At 39.0% G+C, this 27,990-nt stretch overlaps 4 protein-coding genes across 4 annotated transcripts in view; 3 read left to right on the top strand and 1 right to left on the bottom strand.

The window, feature by feature from the left end:
• The window catches only part of LOC131463410 (uncharacterized), a 332,277-nt gene extending 324,970 nt beyond the window's left edge, over window positions 1–7,307 (bottom strand). Inside the window, exons 1-3 of the mRNA XM_058635095.1 lie at window positions 7,215–7,307; window positions 5,951–6,133; window positions 2,372–2,555 (exon numbers count right to left, since the gene is read on the bottom strand). Of these exons, the coding sequence (XP_058491078.1) occupies window positions 2,372–2,555; window positions 5,951–6,004 (238 nt within the window). The 5' untranslated portion in view covers window positions 6,005–6,133; window positions 7,215–7,307. The remainder of the gene's footprint in view (window positions 1–2,371; window positions 2,556–5,950; window positions 6,134–7,214) is intronic.
• A 1,188-nt stretch (window positions 7,308–8,495) lies between these two features.
• LOC131464587 (arrestin domain-containing protein 3-like) lies at window positions 8,496–14,678 on the top strand. Its single transcript, XM_058637156.1, has 6 exons — window positions 8,496–8,884; window positions 9,436–9,493; window positions 9,594–9,741; window positions 10,698–10,794; window positions 11,734–11,993; window positions 12,398–14,678. Exons 1-6 carry the CDS (start codon window positions 8,629–8,631, stop codon window positions 12,971–12,973), a joined length of 1,395 nt encoding a protein of 464 aa, XP_058493139.1. The 5' UTR covers window positions 8,496–8,628; the 3' UTR covers window positions 12,974–14,678.
• A 1,128-nt stretch (window positions 14,679–15,806) lies between these two features.
• Window positions 15,807–20,385, top strand: LOC131464177 (arrestin domain-containing protein 3-like). Its single transcript, XM_058636529.1, has 6 exons — window positions 15,807–16,164; window positions 16,301–16,358; window positions 17,045–17,195; window positions 18,382–18,478; window positions 18,598–18,854; window positions 19,489–20,385. The coding sequence occupies exons 1-6, from the start codon at window positions 15,909–15,911 to the stop codon at window positions 19,651–19,653; spliced, it is 984 nt and encodes a 327-aa protein (XP_058492512.1). The 5' UTR covers window positions 15,807–15,908; the 3' UTR covers window positions 19,654–20,385.
• A 1,006-nt stretch (window positions 20,386–21,391) lies between these two features.
• si:dkey-245n4.2 (uncharacterized) lies at window positions 21,392–27,863 on the top strand. Its single transcript, XM_058635119.1, has 6 exons — window positions 21,392–21,554; window positions 22,562–22,965; window positions 23,768–23,927; window positions 24,945–25,064; window positions 25,390–25,480; window positions 25,871–27,863. The coding sequence occupies exons 1-6, from the start codon at window positions 21,503–21,505 to the stop codon at window positions 26,067–26,069; spliced, it is 1,026 nt and encodes a 341-aa protein (XP_058491102.1). The 5' UTR covers window positions 21,392–21,502; the 3' UTR covers window positions 26,070–27,863.
• Window positions 27,864–27,990: the final 127 nt, after the last annotated feature.

Here is a 27,990-nt window from a genome sequence, read left to right on the forward strand (position 1 = left end):
CACATTAACAACAGGCACCTGCTTTCCCCCGTACAAATCTATTAAAAGATAACAGCGATGGCGGCTCCCGCACTATTAGTAAATTATAGCTCTGTCTGAGTGTGAGGTAAGTGTGGGCCTCCCTTCTCACACCTACCCCCCACCCCACCGGCTCCTGCTGCACTCTCATTGGCAGTCTCATAGTGCCACCCAGTGGCAGCAATTCGTAAAGCTCAATATTTGAACATGGACAAAAAAGTAAACAGAGGAGACTACATTTTCTCAAAGGTAATTATTCCGCCTTATCTGAGACCCATGTTCTACAAACTAAATGACAATTTAATCTATAATTTATAGTGAAATAAGATATCATTACATTACACACTTAAACAAATATGTTTAATAACAGTTTAAGTGTCAATTTTAAAGATGTGTCAAATAGCAGCAGCTATTCATTGTTACATCTACAATTGGAAATATTTAAATCAGTTTCTTTGTCCCAGGATGTTGTGCACTATTGTGTGTATTAATGGGTGACGTGACTGAACAATTAATTGTTGTCAAAACAAAATGGTAATTTGACACAATGCACTTAGCAAGTCCCATAGGATGTAATTTAGGACATATCTGACCCAGAGTTTATACTTTACTGGCAATGGTTTGAGTAATGGAAATGCATAACCTCAAGTTTTCATCCTCCGAGTATATCGAGTAATTGATTAATGTGGTAATGCTCCATTATATTTTAAATCTATTATGTTAATATCAAACTGAAGCTTCACTTAAAAATTCCAATCGCAAATCATATTGCAACTGCAGAATCTGTCCGCTTATTTTTTTTTTCACAAATGGTGATTGTTCTTCACCTATGTGAGCATGTCATGGTTTCTCTTGCAAGCCATTTTTCCATAAATAAGCCTTCCCTTGAGCTGACTGGGGCCAAATGGCCAGTGATTGGAGACAATGTGGCCGACATAAAACCATTATGATCTACTCAAGATCTCCTCTATTAAAACGTTAACCACAGACAAGTACTCTCCGTCTCCACATGACACCGTGATGACATATCTCAGGCTAGAGCTCAGGTACGCCACATAAACGTGTGTCACATAAATTTGCTGCGGGGTAAATATTTCTGTCTGTGTGGAGGGTATGTGTTTGCGAGCTGACCAAGAATAAAGGGAGGACAAGAACCAGTAAATACTTTTACAACAGGCAATTTGTCAAGATGCGTAAATGTCTTCAATTCCCAACAGCACTGGGGTAAAATTTACAGTCACTCGGGAAGTGACAATGCACAAAAAAGGACCACTTTTTACTCTCTCCCATCTCCCTCAGACCACTAAAACCTTCAATAAATCTCCTCTGGTCCCTCCAGATGTCTGCCGTTGTCAGATATCATGCCTTGACAATGCCTTCTGCCATCATTGTCTCGACAGAAATATGATCTGTGAAACTGCAGTGTCACATCACTTAACATGATTTAGCCTACGCTAGCTTGCACCATTTTAATCAATCAAAAATGTCACCTTTTTCCCCTGTAATGACGGCGGAGGTATAGGATTCCTGTGTTGGGGGTGATCTATAAGACTTATCTAGGCTAATGTTTTATGACTACTGCCAGCTAACGTACTAAAGGATACTCCTCTCCTCCTGTCACTGGGGTTTCTATCAAAGTGGGACAGTGTTCCCTCACAGGAAGTGAAGACAGCACTATTTATTTGACATGACCTATACAGAATTTAACAGTACTAACTGATCTGTTTTCTGTATGCCGTGTGTTGTATGTGCTCCACGTAACTACACGGTAGAGCAAGGTAATATGGACAAATGTGTCAATAAACACTGTGTAATTTGGACTGAATTACATGGGCATGGTTGCTTTCTCATGCAAATATAACTGCTCTTATTACATATTTGAGGTTATTGTATCTTTTTACTATAACTTTTGCAAGACCATCTAGAAATGCACTATGGACTTACTGAGCTTGGGTTGAACAATGAACAGTGTTTTCTTAATTTTGGACAAAGTTACTGAATCTTCCTGATATTGGATAAAAATAATAAAAATCGATTTGTTACTGATTCAATGAATTATTTGATAACAACTACTACTGATTCAACTACACTATGACATGGATGAATGGAAGCCTACATCCCACATCTTGCCAAACAGAGACACGCTCTGTGTAGTGTGGGAGTATGAAAGGACACCAATAAAACCACAAGCCCAGCTCCTACTGATTCAATTTTTTTTTTGGGAATCGGACCACAGACAACCAAAAATCATGCTTCGTATCCATATCCATTTTAAAGATATTAAAATATTATTATTTACATTTAGAGTGTATTTAGTGTGCAGTAAAATACAGAGTATGTTATACAACTTTACCTGTGACCACAATGGAATGACTAGATCCACATGCCAGCAGCTTCACAGTGCCCAGCCTAGCCTGCGTGAACTCCCTCCGATGGGCCTCCTCTGGAGCGATGCCCTCTGACCTCCCACGTTCAGACTGGCCAAGCTCCCCACTACCCCAGCAAAGCAGATCTAAATCCAACTCGTGGTCTATGTCCTGGGAACACATACAGTACAGAGAACAAGCAGAGGAAAATAGTTTGGATTTTTCTCAAATTCAACATTAATTTGTTCATTAAAACAACGAGTGCATGCATGCAGCGCTTTCCCTTGGCCTCGGGAATATGGATGTATTTTTCTACGAGTAAAGAAAGCACTCAGAGAGGGCAAACCTCGGCCAAGGTGGCTCAGTTTCCCACAGTGTCAATACACTCTGCTATCTCACGAGGTTAAACTCACTGCCGTGAGGTGTCTTTCCATCAAGCCAATAAAAAAAAGATCTACTTTGATGAGGTCAGGAAGCAGCATAGGATCATGGGAATTGTTGTTTTGTTTAGTTCCCTTATCCTTTAAAAGGAAGAGCTTTGGTGGTAGAAAGCACTAGGACTGCAACAAGCAATTATTTTCATAATTGATTAATCTGTCAATTATGTTCTCCATTAATTAAGCAATGAAAAAAAAATGTTGATCAGTGGTTCTCCTGGAAATGATGATTTCTTTGTTATATGGAGCAAAGAAACCATAAAATATTCACATTTTAGAAGCAGTTCTTTAAAAGGCACCCAAACCAAGTAATGGATTACCCAAAGAACTGATGATTAATTAAATTATCAATTAATCGAGCATTTGTTTCAGTCCTAGAACGCAGTGAGTTGTGATTCAAAGAAAAAAATATGTACAACAGAAGGCAAACTAGTAGTATCAAATACGTCTTTCCTCTCTCTGATGCTTCATAGGTTTGTCTTTGTAGTTAAAGCAAAGATTGAGTGGACAAATTAATTAGAAGTGGAACAAAATTAAACTGATTTCAATGGCAGCACTGGAATGCAGAAATATGATATATTCTATCTTTAACAACTGTTTTTTTTCCCGTATCACTACAAAAAATCTAATAATTTCTTCTCCTCAAGCCACAACAAATTTCATCAAAATTGGCTTAACTTTTTAAACCATGTTCATCACAGACAGACAGATAAACAAACAAACAAGCATACAGATATAGATAAAATCCAAGCATTTGACAAGACTCTTTCCCATCATCTACATTTACACACCAATGGACATGAAATACATCTTTAAGTTTTCAAATGTCACAGCCATACATATATATCCATCATTTATTTTGTAAATGAATAAATAGAGGATTTCTAGAAGGCATTAAGTTCTCAGCCTTATCTATAACAAACTGTGGATCTGACGCAGATCACCAATATTCCGCTCAACGTGTTTATTTACATTCTGCCCTCTGTGCTAATTAGAATGTGACCCCACACACACACATGCAAAAACAAACATGGAAGCCTGGTGTATATGTGCACACGTACGCTCATACACCCCACAGCCATATTACCAGCACAATTCCATCCGACTGATATTGGAATTTTCCCAAAGAGCAAACCGATAGATAACCTATTACAAAACTATAAGAGATCGATAGCTAATTTCTTTGCATTGATTACCACTTGGACATTTAACATGCGCCCTGTGGCCACAGTGTGTGTGTGTGTACCGCAGGCTCAGATCCCCATTGGCCCTCATGAGTATTAAAATTATCGATTCAGACAGAGGACTAAAAATGTCAAGCTGTTCATTAATCTTAATAAAGACTGGACTTGACCAAGGCACCTTTTCTCCCAATGCAGGGACACAACCTATCCAACTAGGAGCACATACAAGGCATAGATTAATGAGCTTCTACTGAGGGATGTGATTTAAGTCTTTGCCATTAATAGATCAATTACAAAAGAACACGTCTTTTTATAATAGTACTTACTTTCACCTCAGTGCATCTCCTGCAAACATTTAAATACATATTGAATATGGCTTCACCATATGAGGAAAACATGCAGTAATGTTGTTGATGTCAACGTAATAAAGCTATGGCATTGTGCTTCTGCTTTGGTTTCACTGCCAACATAGAGCCTGACAGTGAGCACTAGGGCAGTGTGACTATGTGAAGTAATTAAGAAGTTGTCCAGCAGAGGGCGCTGTGAGCACAGCTTGGCTGGCATGCTTGCCCCATTTGCTCATCAGAAGAGGACAATAGTCATGTTATGCTGTTTTGAGGCTTTCTCTCTACAGTAGAGTATTTCTGGTTAGAAATACAAGTTAAATTCATGTTAACACTTTAATCCAACTGCAACATCTCTTACTGCAGTTATCTCTTCCATTTTCTCTGCCCACTGAGTAGTTTTGTGTTTGCTAGGTCTGGTCATACTGAGGGAAAGTTATTAAAATGAAAAACAAAAGAAAGACAATCATCTACCTTTCTGGAAAGTTCATGACCAAACAAAACTAGTGCATTTCGATATCGCAAAGAAATGACAATACATTTTAAGATACATCGTGCAGGCCTAATATTAACTATGTAAAAGTAGTCAAGACAAGATATCATGTGTTTGAGCAGCAAAGATATTTTTCTTCTTCAGGCCCTGTGTTTCTTTCAGCACATCAAAATTCAATTAAGTTCATTTTTTGGCCAGCGTCAAAATGCTCACAAGGGGATGAGGGTTTGCTGGCTGAAAAATTGCAATTGTTGGGCAATAATAGGGCAAAAGAAGGGAAAAATCTCTCATACAGAGGTAATTTCTTTCCTAAACTTTGCTGTGTAGAAAAATAACTATGGGTCAAAGACGTTCACACCGGGGCTAACTACAAAGGATGTGTCTAAATTATTAAATATGACAATTTCAGATGCGTTTTCAGGTGCAAATTTCAAAGACACTTCACAAAGCAAGCAGTGCTGCAGTAATGAGGTCAATGCAGCTGATTTAAAGCTGCATCTGTCACGATGGCTTTAAAAGGTGGCTCTCTGCAGTGGACAATATATGTTCACAGGCACCGTCTGATAGCCAGTATAATGTCGATATGCAAGTTTCAAAGCACGCACGGCCGTCTTTAGCTTAATGATGGCCCTGAGCAGAATTTCATTTGCTCACTTTTCCTGCTTTTAATTAATTTCATATTTCTGCCATATTCACTCGTTTTACCTACTCCCACGTGGCACGAGAGCTGTCATGATTTGCTACTATGATGTCCAAAAATAAGGGAAATAGATACTGGATCATTTTGAAATAAAAATAAATAATGAAACATGTTTGTCTCTTAAGAATTATTCCAACAAACAAGAAAACATAAATAACAACAGAGACCATTTTTCATTGGCCAGACCATTCTACCAAATCATGTGAGTCAAAAAAAGGTTTAAATGTTAGATAAATTCCGAGTTCAATCATGCCTAGACAAGACATATCAATTCAAGTAAACAAAATCAAAGAAAAGACTAAAATGCAAGGCGTATTTACAGCAACAAAAAAAACGAAGAATCCAAGAACTGTATACCAAACATACACAAGAGCAGAAAAGGCAGAAACACAGCTTCTCAGAACTAACCTGTGTCGATGTTAAAGGACAAGAACTTTCACTGCCTTCTATGTTTCCCTTCATTTTCTCACATATGTCTGCTTTTCTTGTGGCCTTGACTTCATTTCCTTCTCCCACTGTTGCACTCAGAGCATTTCCACGGTAACCATCTCCATAGCACCTTGTGTTTACTGTTGTCTAAAATTGGGCAAACTTTTAAAACAGAAAAAAAAAGGTAGAAAGGCACCGACTCAGTATTTACCGTGCTGCATTTACAACTTTAAAATCACAGGCAAAGTAACATTCGTTGACTACTACAACAGTGGACTGTACTCCCTGTCTAAAGTGAATGTCAGTGACTTCTTTTCAGCAACAACAGGAAACCTTCAACAAATCTTCACCTGTTTGCTGTAAATCAGTTTTACTCAGTGTTGTAATCTAACAAACTATGCTGTACTTAAGTACAAAATTCACATATCTGTACTTTTTTTGTTATTTATAATTCTAGCAACTTTTACTTCACTACATTTCCTCTAACTGTGTTACTCATTACTACCAAATAAAATCAGAAGAAGAGTTGGTTATGGTCTGTATTTATATAGGGTTTTGATGAGCTGCTTTACACTACATTTTTGCCATTCACATGCTTCAACTTGGGGTTAAGCGTCTTGCTCAAGGACACATATAGACTAAAGGGGCTGGCAATTTAACCCACAACCTTGCAGTTCAAAGATAACTCGTCCTACCACTGAGCTACCATGGCTCAATCCTAACTCCTCACTTGTTTAATACTTTTACTTCTAAAACTTAAGTATACTTTATATCAGAAAATTACTTTTCAGTACTTTTAACAGTACAGTAAATATCATATACTTTAAGCCTTTTACTTATGTAATATTATTTAAAAAAAAACTGACTTCAACTTCTACCAAAGTAATTTTCTGGTACGATACTTGTACTTTATTTAAGTATAACTTTAAGGTACTTTATCTTCCTGCTGCGAAGGCAAGAGTGGAAGAATTTATGAAATAGAAAATAGAAAAATAAAAAACTTGGGATATGAGTTTAATGAAGCCAAACTACCAACCCGCTAGGCTAAAGGAATTGCTAGCCCCAACGAGGAATGTTTGTTTTCAAACGTTTGGCGCTGGCACGGTCAGCAGCCATTTTGATTGACTCACAGCAGGTGTAAGTAATCAGATTAATGACGACTGAGTTCACTTTAACGTCCGTTGAAAACATATTCAGGGGGTAAACACCCAAAAAATAAAATAACAAGGTTGACAACACTTACATGAGTCCACACAGGTGAGTTTACGAGCGGAGGGAAACTGACAGTTACCGACACCGCGAAAACGGAGAAACGGCTTTTTTCACTGGGGGGCGTGATCGTGGTCTCGGCTGTCCCCCCGATGCCCCGCCCACTTTTAGACTTCTATTTATTGGACGTCTATTTATAGTTTTAAGTTTATTTATTTTTTACATCTGTGGAATTTCAATTAATACCATATCATACATATAGGAACAATAAAACCAAAATGAATATTATGTCTTCCTGCTATTTTTTCTTTATTTAGTTTTTATTAATGTAAATTTATTTAAAAACAAAAAAAACAATGAACAATAAATTCTGTGAAACACATCATTGTGACCTTTATTTTTTACATTCCACAAACAGTTTGTTATTGAAGTTATACGAAATCATTCTAAGTGGTTAAAATAAAATATTTTATTATATTTCTTTTAAATCACAGAAAATCAAAACCTTTTTTACTTGTGTGTCATTATTGTGTGTGTGGGGAGAGGGGGTTCTCATTACTGTAGGTGGCAGTAGAGGTCTTTGAGCAGACTTGGTGGACGTTTCCATTAGGCTCCACATACGTCACGTCGCCGCCATATTGGTCCGGTAAAGACCAGAGTCGAGTCCATGCATGGTCGAGTCACACAGAAGAATGATTATTATTATTACTGTTTTATAACTTGCAATTGTAATTGTATAACACACATGTACAATTCACAACTAATCATTATTTTATGTTATTCTGTATGCAATACAAATAAAACTTATAAAGTACTTGTATATTGTACATTTGTAGATGTGGAAATACGTTTATGATTTATTACCCTCACTGTCTTTGCTGCTGTATGTACATTTCCCCATTGTGGGACTATTAAAGAATTGTCTTATCTTATCTTAACTTATCTTATCATATCTTGTATTTGTGTTTGATTACAGCGATTGCAGCCTGCATGTCAAACAAAAGTAACTTCGGAGCCACGTTTACAGACCTACTCCACAGAGATCACAAGTATGTTAGTGTACTGCATTCAATTACAATTTAAAAGATTGGCTCTGTTTTTCTGAATTACTGAGATTACTTTTTTTTTTTTCTTTTTTTTTTAAATTGTATGTACTTTTTTAATTATTGTTTTAAGCAGTCTTGTGTAACGAAGTATTTGTACAAAACTGGTTTTAAGTGAACGCTTCCATAAACAAAGAGTTCTTGCCCGGACCAATATGACTGTCCACCGTTGATTCCATATGGGCGTTCCCTTTTTCCTGTCTCGCTGCACACAATTTCCCAACAACACGGGCGGAAGTGACAGTAGAGGGGAGGGTGAACCTACACAGAGATTTTTCAGCCGTTTAAGCGACACGGTTAGTAATAACGGTTTCGTACGTATTTCGTTCACGCTTGGCCGCAAACATGCCTACTGTTGACAACCTGACGATCATTTACGACGCGCTCAACGAGTACGAAACGTTTTCGCCCGGAGACACGATAACGGGAAAAGTCGTACTGGTCCTGTCGAAGGACACCAAAGCGCAAAGTCTGTATATTAAAGCCAAGGGGGACGCTAATGTGCGGTGGACGAGAAAGTCCGGAGACAAAACTCATACATACCATGCACACAGGAGATACTTCAAACTGAAGCAGTTTTTAATTCCAGAGTCTTCGGCGGGTAAGTGACAGTTCAGTTAGACACCTTCCACAAGTCGTCACCTGTTTGCTTTAAGTCAGTTTTACTCAGTGTTGTGATGTAACAAAGTACTTACTCATGTTACTCATTACTACAAAATAAAATCAGAAGAAGAAGCGTTAGTAATGGTCTGTTTATATAGAGTCTTGAGCTGCTTTACTCTACAGTTTTGCCATTCTTACATCTTTTAATACCCATTCACACGCAGCAACATGGGGTGTCTTGACACATATAGGCCGTTTCTCAATATCCATACTTGTGCGTACTTGTGAAAACGTCATCAACCTCAGTCCAAGACCCTTTCTCAATACTCCGCTATGCAAGGATGTACTCAAGTACTCAAGTACTCTAGTACCCTAGTACCAGCATTATATGCACACACACAATACTTTCTCTGAGTATTGAGAAAGGACCATAGACTAGCAGAGCCAGGAACTGAACCCACAACCTTCCAGTTGAACTTGCCATACCTCTGAGCAATGATTGGTCCAACCACCCTGAGTGTTAACACCAACATTCTCATCTTCTTTTAGAAACTGACATTTCTCGAGGGAGCCATGTCTACCCATTCAGATTTACCATACCATCACAGTACGTATTGTAAAAATGTGTGTAGTTCCACAGTGTAAATGACATTAACAAACGTGACGGAAAACATTAAACATTAACCTGCTTATATTGTCCAACACAGAGAGATGCCGCCATCCTTCAAGGCAGCTCATGGATCCATCATTTACCGGCTGGACGCTGTACTGTCCAGGAGCTGGAGGATGGACCACAACGAATCAAAGGAGTTAAAATTCGCCTCAAAGTTCGTTTCAAACCTACAATCACTGATGGTGGGTAAATATGTGACCATGCATTGACACATCCATCTATCTACCACTTTATCCTCCAGATGAGGGTCGCTGTGCCAATCACAGCTGACAGGTTAGGGTGATAGGTAGGGTATAATGAATCGGAAATCAGAAATCTAGTAATGAGATTAGGCCCTGCTTTGCCCTAATCTCATTCAAAAGTATTAAGAAACACTAGGATTGTTACACAACAATAGTGTGTAAGGTAGTAGTTGATGTTGTGTTCTATGCAGAATTGAGGCAAACATAATCAATTCAAGGCAGGTTAATTAAAAAGTAATTTGACATGGAGGTTTGGAGTTGAAGTTCAGGTCCCACATGGCAGCAGGAAGTGGACTTAAGTCTTGAACACATAGTAAGAAGAATGGCTGAGCAAACAGGGCAGGTGTGGGTGTGGGTTTGTGTTTTGGGCGTTTCAGCAGAGAAATGTAATTTGAGACCTAATTTTTGAAGACGGGGCAACTTTTTAAACAGGACAAGGTGGTTAGTAACACCACATTTTCCTGTGGGGTGACACAGAATGCAAAATACCACAAACCATGATCGAAATACCAAGGTGCATGAAAATTCTCATGCTGTCTTGAAAAGAAAAGGCAAAGGTTTGGTCTCCTTTTCTTCATCATCTGTGTGTAGACCAGAAAAATGTATTATTGTTGATTTTATTATTGTCATAACTATTATTATTATGGCTGTAATAGTCTAAAAAATAAATACATGCTAAGATAGGCTCACTGTATTGTTGTATCCTTACTACAGATGTTGAAAAAAATCAGCTGAAAATGACTCAAATGGAATTATTGTTCAGTAGGAGATTATATTTAAAGGTCCCGAGTACATGTGTGTCTTTCCCTGTGTTACTTTAACCATGCACTACTGTTGTTTTAATTATACAAGTGGACCAGAAGTCATTTTTATGTATCTTGTTTATTGCATTCTAGGCTCCTCAAGTTGGTTCCACAAAAAAAGAGATGGGGCTCTTCTCAAAAGGACATGTACACATGGACGTCACTATAAACAAGAGAGCGTATGCTCCAGGTACATGTCAGCACCGTGATCTGTTGCCTAAAAACACATAACTTGTTTTGTTCTTGTCACACCCAGTCATTTGAACACACTGCAGCAACAGGTATTTTTTGTCATATTTGAATGGTTGTACGTTTTTGGACAGTCACGATGAGATGGTGTCACAGGAGAAGCAGGTGTTTCTAATGACATTATTTACATTTAAGTACATTGTGGTGTCACAGCTGTGAACTGGTACTTGATCACAGCTGACCCACCACGAATGGTATCATTAACACCTGTGTGTCGTGGAAATGCTTTGTGGCTCATGTAAAGCAGTCAAAACAAACAGCTGATAGGCAATCTTGGTCTAATTTTAAGCATTTTGGTGGCTTTCGCTGACCTACATAATGATTAACGTCATTAAAATTTCGCCTTCAAATGAAACTGTGTGCTTGTGGTTATAATGCGGGTTGTAAACGTGCTGCGAAAGGTAATAGCAACATGAACAGTACTCTCTGTCTAGAAGGTGGTGAACAATTTAGACAGAGTAGGAAAAAGTCATGACAGAGGAAAAAGATAGCAAAATGTCAAAATTTCCTCAGACATTTGATACTACTGTCTGGAAATTGAAGTTTCACTTGCTTTCAAGTGCTCACTCCCATCCACCAAAGTCCACAGAAAAAAATAATTCTTAAATACCTACGGCCTCCACCAGTAAGTTCAAATATGTAATTTTGTGATTTTGGCTTTACCGAAGCGACATGTTCTTACCAAATAAGGCAGCAATATTTCTGCAGCTTCTGTGTCACTTTGAGCTAAAAACACAGATTTTCTCGACAGACTTTGGTGCAGGGGAGTGAGCAGTTTACAAACTTGAGTTCGCAGTCCGAAAAGGTGTCAAACCCCCATAATAGTAATAGTAAATCTGAATTGATTGTAAATATTGTTTGGGTTTTTTTCACTTCATAGGTGAAACCGTGGTGATTGCTGCAAAAGTCAACAATTCCTCATCCAGTGACATGACGCCCAAATACAGTCTGACCCGGAGTTTGGTGTACCGCGCCAACGCGAGTACCAAACATGAGAGATACGTTGTCCACAAAATTGTGGACGACAAGAGTATCAAACCCCAAACACAGACTGAGGTCCAGTGTACCATGAAGATTCCCGATGGTGAGATGCCGACGATCCAGAATTGTGAGATCATCTCAGTCGAATACGAAATAAAGGTATGTTTGAATTTGTAGTCAAAAGCCCCGGTATGCTTCCGTGCACAGATGCGAATAATGACGTCAATGTGCAACGCACAGGCTGTGTGGAGTACTAAGCCCCTCTCACTAAGCAGAAAAAACATTAGACAACAGAAGAAGTAGTCGCCAAACCAGACGTGTACGAGGGAGCTGTAGCATCGTTCTCTTCTTCTTTGGTAGTCATAGTTCTTTTAGCATCCTATTCCGTGTCCAGACTTGTACCGCCGCTCAATGGTGAAGTGGGTTACTACAGGACCCTGACGAGCAAGTACACCAGGGTCCACGATATTCAACACGCAATGCAGCATGCACGGCAGTATTCCAGGGCCTTAAGTCCATCGACAGCGATATCAATGCTGTTGTGGTTTTTTTTTTCTTCTCAGGTCTACCTGGACATCAGTTTTGCATCCGATCCAGAGGTTGTTTTCCCAGTGGTCATTATTCCTCCGCTTCTTCTTTCTGACCATCAATCTGGTGGAGCTGTGGGTCCCTATCCAGCTGGAGCTATCGGTGGCCCTAGTAACAGCGACTTCCCTCCCCAAGCTGTGGGTCCGTATCCTTCACCCTTCCACCAGGGACTTCAGAGCCATCCAGCTCCAGCACCTGCATACCCACCTGTTATGTACCCCGCACTGCCGCCACACGTAGCTGGAGGCTACAATAACCCAATGCCACAGCAGCATGGTCCCTATGCGTCTCCGTTTTCGTCTTCATCCTCCGCCGCTGTTCTTCACCCACCGCCTTCTGTCCCGACATTTCATCCACCCCCGTCCGCCCCAGAGATCAAGCCACAGCTTCCTCCATCTTACGACATGTCCACAAATGCTCCACCCACTCACAACTTGCCTCCTTCTGCGCCAATGATGAACGTGGACTTCTTGTCTCAGTCCGACGAAGCTCCCCCAGCATATAACTTCCTTTTCCCACCATTTGCGCCTGAAAACTCCAATTCAAAATGAGAGTGACTGAATCTGTTAATCAATTACTGGGTAAGAATGTGTAATCAAAGTTTTAGTACTATTTGGGTGGGAATTTTTAATTTCGTCATGGGCTTATGTCAAACTCAGGAGGGGGCCGGCCTAAAAACAACTGCTCAGTAGGGGGGTGGGCAACTTGACCTTACAAAAATCACACAATATTCCATCGTGATATTGCAGTCACTAAAATTATGATTATTTCACAGAATTTCAGAGTAACATAGTTTGTTTTGATACTGCATGACGTATAGTTTGAAACAAATACATATAAAGAGGAACAACTTTAATTAAGCCTCTACGCAAGTTACAATTGCTTGTATGTGTTAAATATAATCAAATGTAGTATTGTAGTTTTATTATTATTATGAGAAAACCTGTCAACATTCTGTCGCCTCGCTGGCAGTTTAAAAGGAGGAGGAGGCTGCCGGCCGGTCATGTTTTCATTAGAACATGATATTAAGTGGTGGGTCATGTGAGATTCGTTAAAATTAATTTTTTTTTTTTTGGCATTTCATTAGCCAGTGCCTACTACATAGTGAGGTGCTTAGGTGTCGTGCCTCTGACAAGTGCTTTCCGCCTTCTTTCAGTCGGGAACGGTGTTTTGTCATTTGCCGAAAACACCGAGGTTTACCGCAGACTTGTCTGACCGCCTTGTGTGAAATTGAATGATTGTTCACAGTGCCTCTGTGCTTGAAAATCCTCTGAAAACTATTTGTAAACAGGACATGGCTGAATCTTTATGCAAATCTTAACTGACGGGACTAAAATCACTAAGAAGGTCAGGTAATAATTACTTTATCTCACCTCTCTATGTAAAACTAATCCCATCAAAATATGGCTTTAACGGTAATTTCACTGGAAATGCAGTCGTGTTCAGTCATAAGTGTTTGCATGTAAGCAGCTATAGAAGGAAGAAGGATGTCTGTGATTTTATTGTGAGATACAGATTTAGGTTTTTTTAACGTGCCTTGTTCAAGTTTAGTGTTCTAGACTGATCCCATACCTCATTTTTCTGCACTGTGACTACTTAAAGACGATCAAACTCAAATCTCCTTTTCACTGAAACATTGAGTTTAATCAGAGACTGTTATTGTTTTTAGTCTAAGGGTGCTTTTCGTGGACACAAAATTCGCCTGGTGGACAAATTCTACAGAGGAAAACTGGTGACAGAAGCCTCATGTATTTAGACATCCATTTAGGAGTTTTAGACTGGAGAAACCATCACTTCCTCTGTTGAGTGAACCAAGACACCAACTATCAGCCACCTACAATGCTGTCCTGAGCACTCCTCCAAAAAGAATCAACAAGCAAACGCATAACAACAGTGAAGTCCAACAGCCACACAATAGTAGAGTCTGTCTCTCAGGTGACCCACAGAGGCTTGCTGCGTGAATGGGTCTGCCATCTCTGATAGCCTTGTTTATTTTCTGTCATTACACGGTACTTTGGATTATTTGTATAATATTTTGTTATATATTTGTTTTTATCTTTGCATGAAACCTAATTCATCTGATCTTTCCGTCTTGAATGTGATGTCACAAATTATACATATATATATATATATATATATATATTACTATAACAGTGTTTACTTATTGACAGACTGGTGATATTGTGTCCCCTCAGGTCTTTATACAATATGTCTGAAAAATGCTACATAAATAAAGACGAAACACTGAAAGATTGAGATGTTTGTCTCATTTTATGCTGTGCATCAAATAAAAGTAACTACTTTATACATAAGTATACATTCCCTTAAATGCTAAAAATTGTAATGTCAATTGTTATCAAGTGTCATTGGTCCTCTTTGATGCAGATTTCAGATTTGAAAATCTCTGTCACCACAGAGCAATGTAGACGACACCTATTGCAAAATGTTATGGGAGGAAATACCCAGTTTATTTCTACCAAGTACTCTCCCTTCTTTTAAAATTTGGGAAAATTCAGCCATTTAAATCTATGAATTAATTTCAAGTAAATGAATTCAGTAGATTAATTGTAATCCTGTTACCTACAGACAAAACAAACACAAACAATACAGTGTAACCTGTGAGTCACCTTACGGGATTTCACAAGATGTGTGAATTTCCCCATAAATTAATCATTTTTATAGTTTCACAAACATTGTCCATGTGACGGTGAACAATAAAATACCGTTTATCTGTGTGTTGATTGTGAGGTGTTGCTAGTTAGAGGAGTGCCTCGTACAGTAAAATGCACACTCTATACAGGGAAATACTGCTGAATTACAGTAATATACGGCACTACCGCCTGAAAGATACATTAAAATACAGTTTTTTATGTAAGACATTACTGTGAAAACACAGTAATATATGGCATTATATATATATATCACCGAAATTATTAGAGTGTTTATATCTCATCATTATGACTTAGTATATCACAATTATGACTTACTTTTCATAATAATGACTTAGTAACTGGTAATTATGACTTAGTTTCTCACAATTGTATATTAGTTTCTAAAAATGTTGAATTACTCTTCCCTAATCATGACTTATTATATAATTATGACTTATCATATTATAATTATGACTTGTTTCCCCTTAATTATGACTTAGTATATCATAATTATGTGTTAAAAACGTTAACAAATAAATCCAATCTACTGCAGCTCAGTAGATCCAGTAAATCCACTCACTCCCACTTTAACTCGCAGATTTTAGCAATAAAACCCTTATAATCACTGTTGATTGCGTAAACGTGGATGTTCTGTTGTTGCGCAGCGTGTTATAAAGACACGTAAATTCCCTCTGATGGTCTTATGGGCGGTTGATAAACAGTCAGTGCACTTGTCAGATGTCAAACATCATTGTTTGTACAGTATCAACTTACTTCACACGCTCCACGCACACGCTGCGCTCTGTGGAGCAGCAACAGGACAGACCGGAAGACCATGTCTCCGATCAAGGACCTGTTTCTGTCATATGACGCCGTCAACGCGGAGAGAGTCTTCTCCGAGAGCGACATCCTCACCGGGACGCTGTCCCTGACACTGTCCAAAGACACCAGAGTGAAGGCGATCTTTGTCAAAGTCAAGGGGGACGCGCGCGTCAAGTGGACAGAAGGAAGTGGAGAAGACTCGACCACGTACTCTGCGCACATTCGATATTTCAAACTCAAAGAATACTTATTGGCAGAAAGCGGCAAAGGTAAAATCTATCCCCTCTTACTATGATCTTTTAGTATGTAGCCATTGTAGTTTCTTAATCTTATTTTCGAAATCTTTATATTATTATTTTATATTATAGGACGGATTTTAAACTTAACCCACACTTTCTTTTGTAGGCACTGCACTTTCCAAAGGAGTCCATCTCTTCAAATTTACCTTTCAAATCCCACATGGGTAAGTATAGGAATGTCCAGCCTCCAGTATGTTTCACTGTGACTGAAGGGTTGCCAGTTCCAAGCCCAAGTATAGATGGAAGGGTTGCATCAGGAAGGGCATCCGGCATAAAATGTGCAGATCAGCCGCTACAGATGGCGGAGCCAAAAGACAAAAAAATGATTACTATCATTATTATTATTATTATTGTTATTAATATTATTACAAATCACTGCATTCATTTGAATGTTCATATCGTTTTATCCTTGATAGATTCCTCATTGGCTGCAAGCCATTTTCAGAGCAGTGGTCGAATTGACGTCTATAGCAGTCAATGTCATAGTAATGCCACATAGATTTTATAGATTTGGATGCATTACCGATGTGAGTTGAGACCTTCTGATTTACCATTACTACTTTGCTTACTTAGTCAAATGCACATTTATGATATCCCTTTATTTTTGTGGCAAAGATCCATCATCATCATTATCATCTATCATTCATCTATCCGTCCTATACAGCTGCAGACCAGTCTTATATAAAGTACCTTGAAGTACAAGTATCTTACCAGACAATGACTTTGGTAGAAGTTGAAGTCACTTTCAATCATATTTACTTAAAAGTCTCACAAGTATATGTTCAAACAGCTTCCTGGATGCAGTGTTTAAACCATCAACCCCCCCAGTCTCACTCTCTCTGTCTTACAGGGACATGCCGTCATCCTTCAAGGGTAAACATGGAAGTATTGTCTACATGCTTGAAGCCAAGGTGATGAGGAGCTGGCGGTGGCCGTCCAAGGTACAAGCCGAGTTTAATCTCGCCTCAAACGTCTTGCGATACTTTGGACTCACTGCAATGGTAAGTGGAACATGGTGACATGGCCTCACAGGCAAAACTAACGCACACACACTTTTTGCATCTCTGGAGTCCGTTTGGGTGCTGAAAATAGAACAAACACATTAAATCACACGATATTTACATATGATTGGGAAGTTCAGTACAGGAAATAGGAAATAATAATCTGGAACTTCCCCAAGAGGATGAATGTGTTTTTTATGGCTCATAATGAGAGTTATTGTAAAATAATGTGGGGGGGGGGGGAAGAACCAAACGTGTGTTAAAGTGTGTTGTCAGTAATTGTGACTTCAACAGGAAGTGCTGGTGGTTTTTGTGAAAGTGCAGTTAGATGTAAGAGGTTGAAAAAGGGGAAATTGGCTGATTGGTGACTTTGTCAGTTTGTATTGTGTTTACATAGATGAGGCTAGCTTCAAATGAAAGTGACAGGATTTAATACATTTCTGCCTTAATGAGGGATTAAGTTCACATTAATTATTAATTGTCAAGGCAATTCACATTGCCTTGCAATAAGTACTATATCAGAGAACCTTTTATCTTTACCTTTGTAGCCAATCCAATATGAACAGTGATGGTAAGGTCAGTGCTAGGACAGAAGATGCTCTTGGAAGAGCTGGGTCTTCAGGAGCGGGGACATCCCTGTTGACAATCCCCCTCTGTGGATCTTCCGTATTCCCCCTGTACTAGGGCTTTTGTGGAGTTCTTCTAAGGACAGTGTGAGTCACTTGCTGTATACACTGTAAAGCCCTTCGCGGCAAATATTGTGTTTGTGATGTGATGTGATTCATGGTCTGAATCAGCTTTGGGAAACGTTTTTTTAGCTTTCCAGGCTGCACAAAAACATCTAGCATCTATCTATCCGTAGAAACTTTTGGGGACAGAGGCTGATCTGAACTGAATCTGTGCTCCATGTCTGTTTCTCTGAAACTCTAAATACAACTTTGCCTCGCTCAAGGCTGTATTACTTCCCATCAGTCTTCATTGTCCGTTATTCCCCCTCAACATAAATAAAGAGTGTAATTGTAATCTCATACTCTGGAGATGCAGCAGACTGTCTGACCCTCTTGGAGAAGGGTGTGAAGAGCACAGTCTCTAATTATCTGGACGACAGGAAATAGTTGAATAAAGAAGAATATTGTGACTTTGCATTGTGACTGGATTTGGAGGTGATATATCTTTTTGTTTCTAGTGTCCACAGGGTGGTTCAGTGGAAAAGAAGATGGGTGTTTTTTCCAAAAGCGTGGTCCAACTGCATGCTGTCATGAACAGAAAGGTTTGCTCCCCAGGTAAAGCCACTCTAGCTCTTCTTTCTGTTCCATTTCCTTCAGAAAATAGTCTTCATTTTCTGTGAATGAAATGAATGTAATGTAATCTAACTTTGATATAATTTTCCTTCTTTTATTAGGTGACAGCTTTTCAGTGGTTGCCACAATCCACAACCCGTCTTCCAAAACGATAAAGCCAAAATGTGGCGTATATCAGGAAATAGTGTACCGCGTCAAAGGCTCCCACAAAACCTGCGTTGAACGTCTGTGCAGAATGGTCGGGGATGCGATCGTGCCAAACTCAGACAAGACAGTCTTCTGGCAGATTAATGTTCCCCCCAACGCAATCTACACCATGATCAATTGTGATATTGTCTCAGTCATATATTACGTCAAGGTATGTGTTAATTTTGTCTCGCCTTTACTGTGGTATAGTTTTCGTTTGTTCAAAAGGGTAAAATACTGGCAAGTAGGAAAATAAAAAGGAAATATAGTGCAAAATAAGGCTGCAAAAGCAGTCTTCATGGTTTGTTTTAGCACCTGGTTGATGAGGGCATGCGCACAGTATATGTCTTATTTTACATTGTGCGTGTTTTGAGTTGTTTTTTGATGTTGGTTAGTACTTTATAGAGACTCATGTTCATGTGAATGTACTTCATTAGCATCATCCTATACATGATTTATTTGCACAGGTAGCCCTTTACTTATATATAGAATTTGAAGTTATTTCAGTGGGTTTATATGCACAATTCTTTAAGAAAGTCTTTTATTTGATACATTTTATTATAATATTCCCATATTAAATTGTTGTTTTGCTTCTACGGTGTGTTGCTGTGTGAGTCATGAGTGCATGTCCGACACAGGAATCTGTATTTTTAGAAATGGGCACACGTGACTGCTGTTGAGGACGTACTACTTCGAATGGAAAAGACGAGCTGAGTAGAGCTGACTTGTGCTCGATAGCACAGAACAATGTACGTATAAATACTGTCACCGGTACGTAACGTTATGTTGTTGTTGTTTTTTTCCAGGTGTATTTGGACATCAGCTTTGCTTTCGACCCAGAGGTGGTGCTACCACTGGTTGTCATTCCCGCCACCTTTGCCCAACTTGAGCCAGGTGAAGTTGAGAGGGGCCCAAGTGACAGCGACTTCCCTCCCTCTGCTTATTCTGCTGAATATAACAAAGGGTCATAATAATCACTGGCCACAGTAGACCGCTCCATACCAACAATACACTTCTGCTCATTCTCCTGTACACGGAGATGTGAAAATATGTACATTGGTGACTTTAAGCATTTCAAACGGTTTGTTACACACACAACTGAGCCTGATTGCACTTTACTTTGAGTGTGTTGACAATCTGCCAATTTTATATTGTATTCTCTATATTTTACGTGTATTTTATTATTTTTGTATTGTGTTACCCTGACATTTTCTAAAACCTATATGTACTACTACTGCCTGTCTTGGCCAGTGCACTGAGAAGATACGTTTTCATTAGCATCTAATGCATTTCCTCTGCATATGCATCGGCAGTTTGTTGTACTTGAGTACATTTCGGAAACCTGAGAGTGTCGCAACAGACCAAAACATCTGCAAACGGCAAAAATAAAATTGCATTTGTGAATAAAGTGGCTGTAGTGACTAGTAATGACGACAAGCGCAGAAATAAAGTGAAGTGGACTGATTATTAATCTCTCCCATGTTGATCCTAGTCTCGTGTGTTGATCAGATTTTAGGTTTGGGTGTGGACCCAGAATCTGAGGATTTTCAGGTTTCAAAGTGGGCCCCAGCACTCTTTCAATTTAGGAATGGCTGCAGTAGAGAATACAGTTTGAGTCCATCCATGTCTCCTGAATTTCATCAAGGCCTTTCCGCATTCTTGGCTGAGCATCATGACAGAGAAAAACATCACGTGACCTTGCAAGTCCTAAAAACTGTCCCATTCCTCACAGTAACGAGTGGGTAATCCCATTCAGCCTGGAACAATGCTTTCACCCTCTAACAGATTTATGACCTTGAAGTCTAATTGGTAGTCCATGGAGATGATGCACACTGGTAGTGAACACGTGTTTTTTGCCTGCTATAGTGGTAAACAAGAGTGTGTTTTCCAGTAATGAAAGACAATAGCTGGATATGTAGAGCAGCACACACACACACACACTATGCTCTCACATTACCAACCACTAAGTGTCTCTTAAGCATTCTTTCCATTAATGTGAAAGATTTCAGAGAAATCAATTCCAATTTTTAAGTCAGAAATATGATACTTCCATATTAAGAGGTCCTAGACAGATATACATCATCTCGAGAACTTTGTAGTTATGGATGTGAACAGTCAACTGATCTGTATCGAACTTGAACTGAACAATATGGATGGTAATGTAAACATAGCCGCATGGACCCTGGTGATTGATATTTATTTTGTCCATATTAAAGGTCCGTGTTGACAGACCACTTGCAATATAATGGCAGTTCATAAATGTACTAATTCAAATGCTGGTCATGTTGAGGCAGAACCTCATTTCAACAAACGGTGGACGACAACTAATAAGACAACGAGACAGAAAACTACAACAATGAATGACAATACGGCGATGACAATGAATAACGACAACTAATGTCGACATCCATACTATTTCACTCTGGTACCCCTAAGGGAAGGGTGCCAAAAATGGAACGGGAGGTGGTTATCTTTGGTACTACATAATGAAACAAATATGTACTATACTAGCATGGAAAAACAGCTCAACAACAACAACACAAAACTACTATGAAGAAAATTCCATGCTTTAAAGAATACATCCACTATCACGCCACGAAACATGATATTTGAATGTATAGATAATACAGTGTCCTGACATGAACAACTTTGCGTGTGTGCTTGACTTCACTCACCCATCCATCACACGGAGGCACACAGGGAGGTTCCATGAGGTTTTTGTTCCCACCCACTTTGCACTTGCTGCTGCTGCTGCTGTAGCAGCTTTATACAGTAGATGTGGAGGAATCTTTAAAATCTCTGCCTGTCATCGCCATCGTCATGGTTAAAAAGCTGCTGTTCGTCTGTTCGCTCGCTGTCGCCATTTTCACAAGTAAGTAAGACAAATAGCAAAAGTTAACTTTTTTCTAAGTAGTTAACTGTCTTTAAATGTAGTCGGTTTGAATTGCGTAGCAAAGTTAAACGGTCCCTGAGGCTAAAAAAGTTAAAGTTAAAAAAAAAGTACGCTATCTGTCCAACTAGATTCACGTCTAAACATACGTAACAAGCCTTAGTTTAAGGGGCTGTACGTGCAAGTGAATTCATGTTCAGGGGTTCGGTAAAGGTGACGTGATGACACAGCAAACTTTTCTCTGTTTAGGCTAATTTAGGTGGATATTAGCTAAAAGTGAGCTTAAATGACGTTACGTTCAGTACCACCGCGGTGAAGATACATTTGACGGTGCTTTATTGCCGACATTAACCACGTTTAATAATGGGGCTCTGATTTAGGGACCGTCAATAAATTTCCGCTTAAATAGAAGGAGATAACTCCACTGCTTTGAATGGCCTGCGTGTCACGTGCCCCACTAACTCACAAATCAAAGCCTAATGGTATTTGTACTCTAAACACGCTTATATTTTATTTAAGTTTTTTATTTATTTACTTACTTACAATTGTGAGATAATACGTTATAAGCATGCGACAGTAAATCACGTGCCCCCCAATTGATTTAATGCAGCCTGCTACATTAAATAAAAAGTTCTAATGAGATATTTATGTCAGTCTTTGATATTTATAGATTAATTTTGCACCATAAATGTGTTTTATTGTGGAATATATATAAAAACAAACGCTTTGATTGTGAAATCCTGTGAAATATGGTCACAAATGTCATTATTTTGATATCATAATGGAGAATCGTGATATAATCTTAGCTCATATTGTCCACTCTGACTGAACAGTTGTTGAAAGTTGGACTTTTTTTCACTTGACCGACCCTGTCCTTTTCACTTGACCGACCCTGTCCAATTCAGCAGAAGTATTACTGTGTTAAATTACCTTAATTAACTCACATTGAAGCTAAATAATATGTGCCATTGTACCTTGTTTTTCCACAGCAGCCTTGGGCTTTAAGATTCAGAACAAGCTTGTAGGCAAATGCCTGCAGGTGCAAGAAGGAACTTGGGGAGGTCGAGTATCCTTAGGGGAATGCAGCCCATACTCACCCATGCAGGAATGGCTTTGGATCCCAGAGAGCCAAGCTCTCAGCAGTCACCACACTGGAGAGTGTCTGACGGCACCCGAAGGAGAGTATGAAGGTGTCCACCTGCAGCCCTGCATGTTTAAGATGGACAGTGATGAGACTGGTGACCGAGTGGCAGCTGTGGATGTGGACAGTGAGGAGAGCAGACAGACGTGGTCTTGCTCCAAGAAAGGCCTCCTCACTTTGACTGGGAGGGGGCTGCACCTTAGTGCCTCTCCACAATCCACTCTGGTTTATGTGTCACGAGATCACAAACAGGTAATGACATTAACTGTAATATCTCATAGAATATTCAAAACCAGGGCCTTAGGTTTATTGGAAATAATAAGTTAATATTGCTTATTATGCTTTTATTTTGAAGTCGATTTGTTTTCCCAATTTACGTATATACGTACATGTGCTCGAGTTTGCGTGTGTAAGCAGCTTCACGTAGCTTACGTGAGATGTGTTTAATTTGTGAAGAACAGGTCGCCATGTTTGGGATTACAATTGGAATTGCAGTTACACTAAAAGGTATTAAAAAAATGGCATGCAGGTTTTGGTTACTATTGTTTTGGGGGAATTTTGATTGAATAAACAATGTAATGATGGCATTTTTACTAAGCCTACTTAAAATGTAACATTGCTCATTCATAACATTTACATACAATTTTCTGCTTTTTTTTATAAAGAAATACAATAAATATTGATTGATCTGGCCCTCAACAATATTTTTTTTGTTACATTAACATGTTTTACATAGACATCATGCTACTTTAAACTTATTGCACTTCCTTAGATATAACTTGATCAAATAAATCTAAAAGTCAAGTACATATAGCAACTTTCTTTGCTTTCTTTCGACTAAGAATCAGGATACACTGGCTTAACTTAAAAAAATGTATCCTTTAATATATTTTAATCAAATTAAAATGCTATTAACTGCGATAAACGATTGAACATCTGTGATCATTTGTGATAAAGGAACATTTAAAGGAATCATTTGACAAATCCAATCATTCTTAATGCATTAAAACTACTATGTTCTTGATGTTCTTTGGCTCACTCCCTTTGCAAACAGGGCAGCAGGTGGCGCACACTTGACAACCAGACATTGTGCAATTTGAGAGATCACAAACATCACCAATCGCAGGACCAGTCCCACCACTACATTGGAAAATCACCGGAAGCTAGGATTTTTCCGAGTTCCACTGCTGATCTTCACAAAGAGGCTGAACCACGTAAGGACCTAAGAGTGTTATAATAGTTCTAGTGTCCTGAATTCTTTCTTATTAACAGACACGCTGAGTTAGAAAGGAAAGCAGCTTATATACACAGAGGAGGGGAAAAGAGACAATGAGACACAGGTGTGGAGAACCTTATCGCACAAGCAGGAATGTCTAATGCTGGGATTGGATTACACAAATTCAGGCAGATTAACATGTGATTTGGTCGTGACCCAATTATGACGCAGTGCAAACATACAGACATAAACATGACAAGAGGAAGAGGGGATACTGTATTGCTGCTTTTACACAGTGACACCCAGAAGTGAGTCCACCATAATTATTTCTTTTTTGTGTTTTTTGAGCACAAGACGCAAACATCAACCACACCATGGTTCATTATCTGCACGTGGGAAATTCCTTCAGGCAAAGTCTGCAGAGATGCCGATTTATGGAAAATGGCCACTAGATGGCCCTAATAGAGTTGATGATTTCACACCAGGAGAGCCCTAAGCCCTTATTGACTTACCCTGAACACGCCTCAGAGTCTGTGAGTGTATAAGGGTGGACCTTGGGACCTGGCTTAACTTGACAAAACACTTAAAGTCGTCTCCTCATCATGTGGTAATTCGTCACTGCTGCGCTAAAGCAAACACACTTCAAACACACTTGTCAGTTGCCGCCTTTTGTTGACATGTAAACCTAACTGAATAGGTTCAATGTTTATAAAAATTAAAGACAGACAGTTGTGTATAAATAGTATTTTTGTATTTTGGAGCATATGCTTGTTTGTATTTATACAAATTACATCAGCAGTACTTTAGATTGATTTCTTACCTCGGTGGGAAAAAAAATTATACTTTCCTAGGTGGCTATGAATTATAAAAATATAAAAATATATATTATGTAAATATAAAATCACCTTGGTGACATTGAAAAGCTTTTACTTGAAGCAAGTTTGTCAATAAAAAGATAAAATTGTAGAGTTGCATCTAACGATTATTTTCATAACTTTATTCCCTGGACTTCCAGTTGAGGACAGAATGGACAACAAGGCTCCAGAAACATATCTCTTCACAGACGGGACCGTTTTGTCTCAGAGCACCAATTCCTCTGCAGATCCCAAAATGATTTTTTTAAGTATGGACTATGGTAAGTTTGGTTTTAACGAACGTCAAACATATTCTCGATAAAGTTTGTAAAATGAAAATATGTTGTAAATAAAATAGTATGTAACCTGACACAGTGAGACTATATACTGTGACACCACTAGATGGAGACAGGTAAATGAAAAATGAGCACAGTTTGTGGCGGGTGTGTCTGTTTGTCATGGAATTTCAATGGACTTTTGTTTTGCAACTTGAAAGCTTTGACAGAAACACATGAACAAGAAAAAGTGGTCAAGGAAGGAAGAATGTGGCTTTTACCAAGTTAATTGTTGTTTTTGCATGTTCATGTGTTCATACTGTTTATATAGGGATGGCCTGGAAGATAACCATGCTGGTACTGAGCTCTCTGGCTCTGGTGCTGGGGACTGTCATTCTTATCGTAAACGTCCACTCCAATCGGTGAGTGCGCGACACCGAACACGCTGTCGTTTTACTCATATTTTGCTTGTCATTGTTTGCATACCATTAATGATTCATCAGGTTATAGTGAATGATGAAATACAACACGATACTAAATAATATAATAACTTCACTTGAAAAAAACACAACAAATGGAAAAACCGTGTTACCCCGCATATATAGAACAATTCTGCATGGTTTAGCACGTATTAAACTTTAATGAAAAGACTCCCTGGACTATTTTAAATAGGAGAATGTATAAAGGTCAACTTAAAACCTTTTAATGTGGTTTCATGCGGCATCAGATTGTACATCTTTTCTTGAGTTCTGGTGCAAAGTTAAATGATTTACCTCCGTGCATCTTCCAATCCCATTGTGTCTCAATGCCAGACGGAAGAAGGTGGTGTGCGTTTTGAAGTCGTACGCCGTGAGGCCGGAGAGGAGCATCCCTGGATCCCCGGCGCCCAGCGAAAGGGCCCCACTGACGGAGCACGCCATGCGTCTCCCACAGTCGTCGCCCACATTGCAACGGGGGGAGATCCTGATCCAGTGGAAGGACGGCAGTGTTACGCCACTGTACGAGGCCTGACCTGATGCTGCTGCAGGTTTGGACATGGGTACGTGTGTGAGGGAGAGAGAGAGAGAGACAGAAGGTTAGTGCGCATTAAAGAGAGAGAAATACAAGTTTAGTGGGTACTGTAGACAGTTTGATGGAATGAAAATCTTACAGATCAGAATCTTGACATCTCTGTGACACCTGGTTCACACCTGTTGCTCTTGATCATCTGCCTCACACGGCAAATACGATCAAGACTTCATTTTCTGATTTACCTCTGACATGTGCACCTGTGCAGGTGCTAAAAACAGTTTTTACATGTATTCAGATTCAATCTGGACACTAAATCCACAAGGAAAGGTGTCATTTGTATGTAATTATGCTGGTAGAATGTCAGTTTCATTATCAGTAGGTCTTTTATCTACTTTTTTACACGTGTTACACTCAAAGTTTGTCACGTCTGAGTCAAAATGTGGTATGTGAACCAACAGTGGTACTTGGAGGAAAATCAGAAATACTGTTCTACTGTATATACCAGCGTATGTGATCGATGAGAGGAGCTGAGGAATTTTGACCGGAGTATGTAGAAAAATGAAACGAATAATAAAGGAAATACTAATAATTAGAGTCACCTTATCTCTCGCTCCATCTTAATCTAATGTCACTATACCAGTGTGTGAAGAGATCTTATTGGGAATAAATCTGCCTCCTGTGAAAAGTCTGTAGCTGACTTTGCTCGGCCTATTTACACCACTGTGTTTTAACGTTGCCGATAATGGTGTGACTTAAAGAGCTCAGTATTTTCTCATGCGGTACTTGGTATAAAAAGACGGAGAACCACTAATTATTTTAAAGAAGCTAATCTGAAATTGCAGAGGAACATGCACGAATGGGACCACGTCGGCCCCCCGCTTTGATGTGAGCTCACAGACACACTTTACTTATTTACTTAACTTTAAGACTAATTGAATGGCTCTAGAGTAGATGATTTTAACTCTGTGCTGATCTCACACATGGTGCAATTCTTCACAACATGCGTATCACGACACGCCTCGGCTGCTGAGACTTGCACTTTCAATGTTAGGATTAACCAGGCTATTTTAGGGAAAGTGCAGCCAACTGTGTTGAAAACACAGGAAACACTGGTGAAAGTTGTTTTTGTGGCATTTTTCAGTATTAGAAAATCAACCTAGTTTAATCCAGCATTTGGATTATAGTTTAATTTGAGTTCATTTAAATTGTTGTTGAATGGATTGGATCTTAACAGTTGTTACAGCAGTATTCAAAACAACCGATATCCAGATTTCTGGAGGTTTCTGCTATATTTAAAAGGTAAAATGTGTCAAATTTAGCAACATTCATCAGTGACGTGTCGGCTGAATATTCCTCACCTTACTGTTAGCCTTCACCAACGATGTAGCCTTCAGTTGGCATCAAAACTCTGTCCATTGTGGGCTTCTGTAAAAACATGGTGGTCCAAAATGACTCATTCTGGGATAATGAAAAACAGCAATTTATGCAATCAGGTAATTTAACACTTTGTCTTCAATTTCTGCCATGGGAAAAAAACCCACCTCAAATTTACACTCTTGGACCTTTAACAGTCTTCATTCGTACATAAACATTGAGTACCATGTTTAAACTTTCCATTATTCTGCTCTCAACACTGTTCATTTATAAGTTCTGTATGACGACGACAGAAGCAGCTTCTGTGGAGCATCTACTTATGTGTCACTGACATCTTGTTGTCATTAATTTGTCAGAAACTATTTTGTAATTCTGTGAAATACCTAATAATAAATATCATATTGTATTTCTATATTTCTATATCTTGTTTTGTTGCACAGCTTCACATGACGCCTAAGGCAAACTTAAGAATCGACAGGTTTTGCTGTACATCAGCAACCATTTTTCCTGTGGTTTATTATGACTATCCGGAGTCAGACGGAAAGGG

This window comes from Solea solea, chromosome 8 (genome assembly GCF_958295425.1).
Source record: "Solea solea chromosome 8, fSolSol10.1, whole genome shotgun sequence".
Classification (NCBI taxonomy): domain Eukaryota; kingdom Metazoa; phylum Chordata; class Actinopteri; order Pleuronectiformes; family Soleidae; genus Solea; species Solea solea.

Bases quoted from the DNA above. Each gene is read 5' to 3' on its own strand.
- LOC131464177 (XM_058636529.1), top strand. From the start codon at position 15,909: ATGTCTCCGATCAAGGACCTGTTTCTGTCATATGACGCCGTCAACGCG. The intron at 16,165-16,300 runs GTAAAATCTATC...TTTCTTTTGTAG, and splicing joins ATTGGCAGAAAGCGGCAAAG to GCACTGCACTTTCCAAAGGA. The intron at 17,196-18,381 runs GTAAGTGGAACA...TTTTGTTTCTAG, and splicing joins ACTTTGGACTCACTGCAATG to TGTCCACAGGGTGGTTCAGT.
- LOC131464587 (XM_058637156.1), top strand. From the start codon at position 8,629: ATGCCTACTGTTGACAACCTGACGATCATTTACGACGCGCTCAACGAG. The intron at 9,494-9,593 runs GTACGTATTGTA...TGTCCAACACAG, and splicing joins AGATTTACCATACCATCACA to AGAGATGCCGCCATCCTTCA. The intron at 11,994-12,397 runs GTATGTTTGAAT...TTTTCTTCTCAG, and splicing joins CAGTCGAATACGAAATAAAG to GTCTACCTGGACATCAGTTT.
- si:dkey-245n4.2 (XM_058635119.1), top strand. From the start codon at position 21,503: ATGGTTAAAAAGCTGCTGTTCGTCTGTTCGCTCGCTGTCGCCATTTTC. The intron at 21,555-22,561 runs GTAAGTAAGACA...GTTTTTCCACAG, and splicing joins CGCTGTCGCCATTTTCACAA to CAGCCTTGGGCTTTAAGATT. The intron at 23,928-24,944 runs GTAAGGACCTAA...CTGGACTTCCAG, and splicing joins TCACAAAGAGGCTGAACCAC to TTGAGGACAGAATGGACAAC.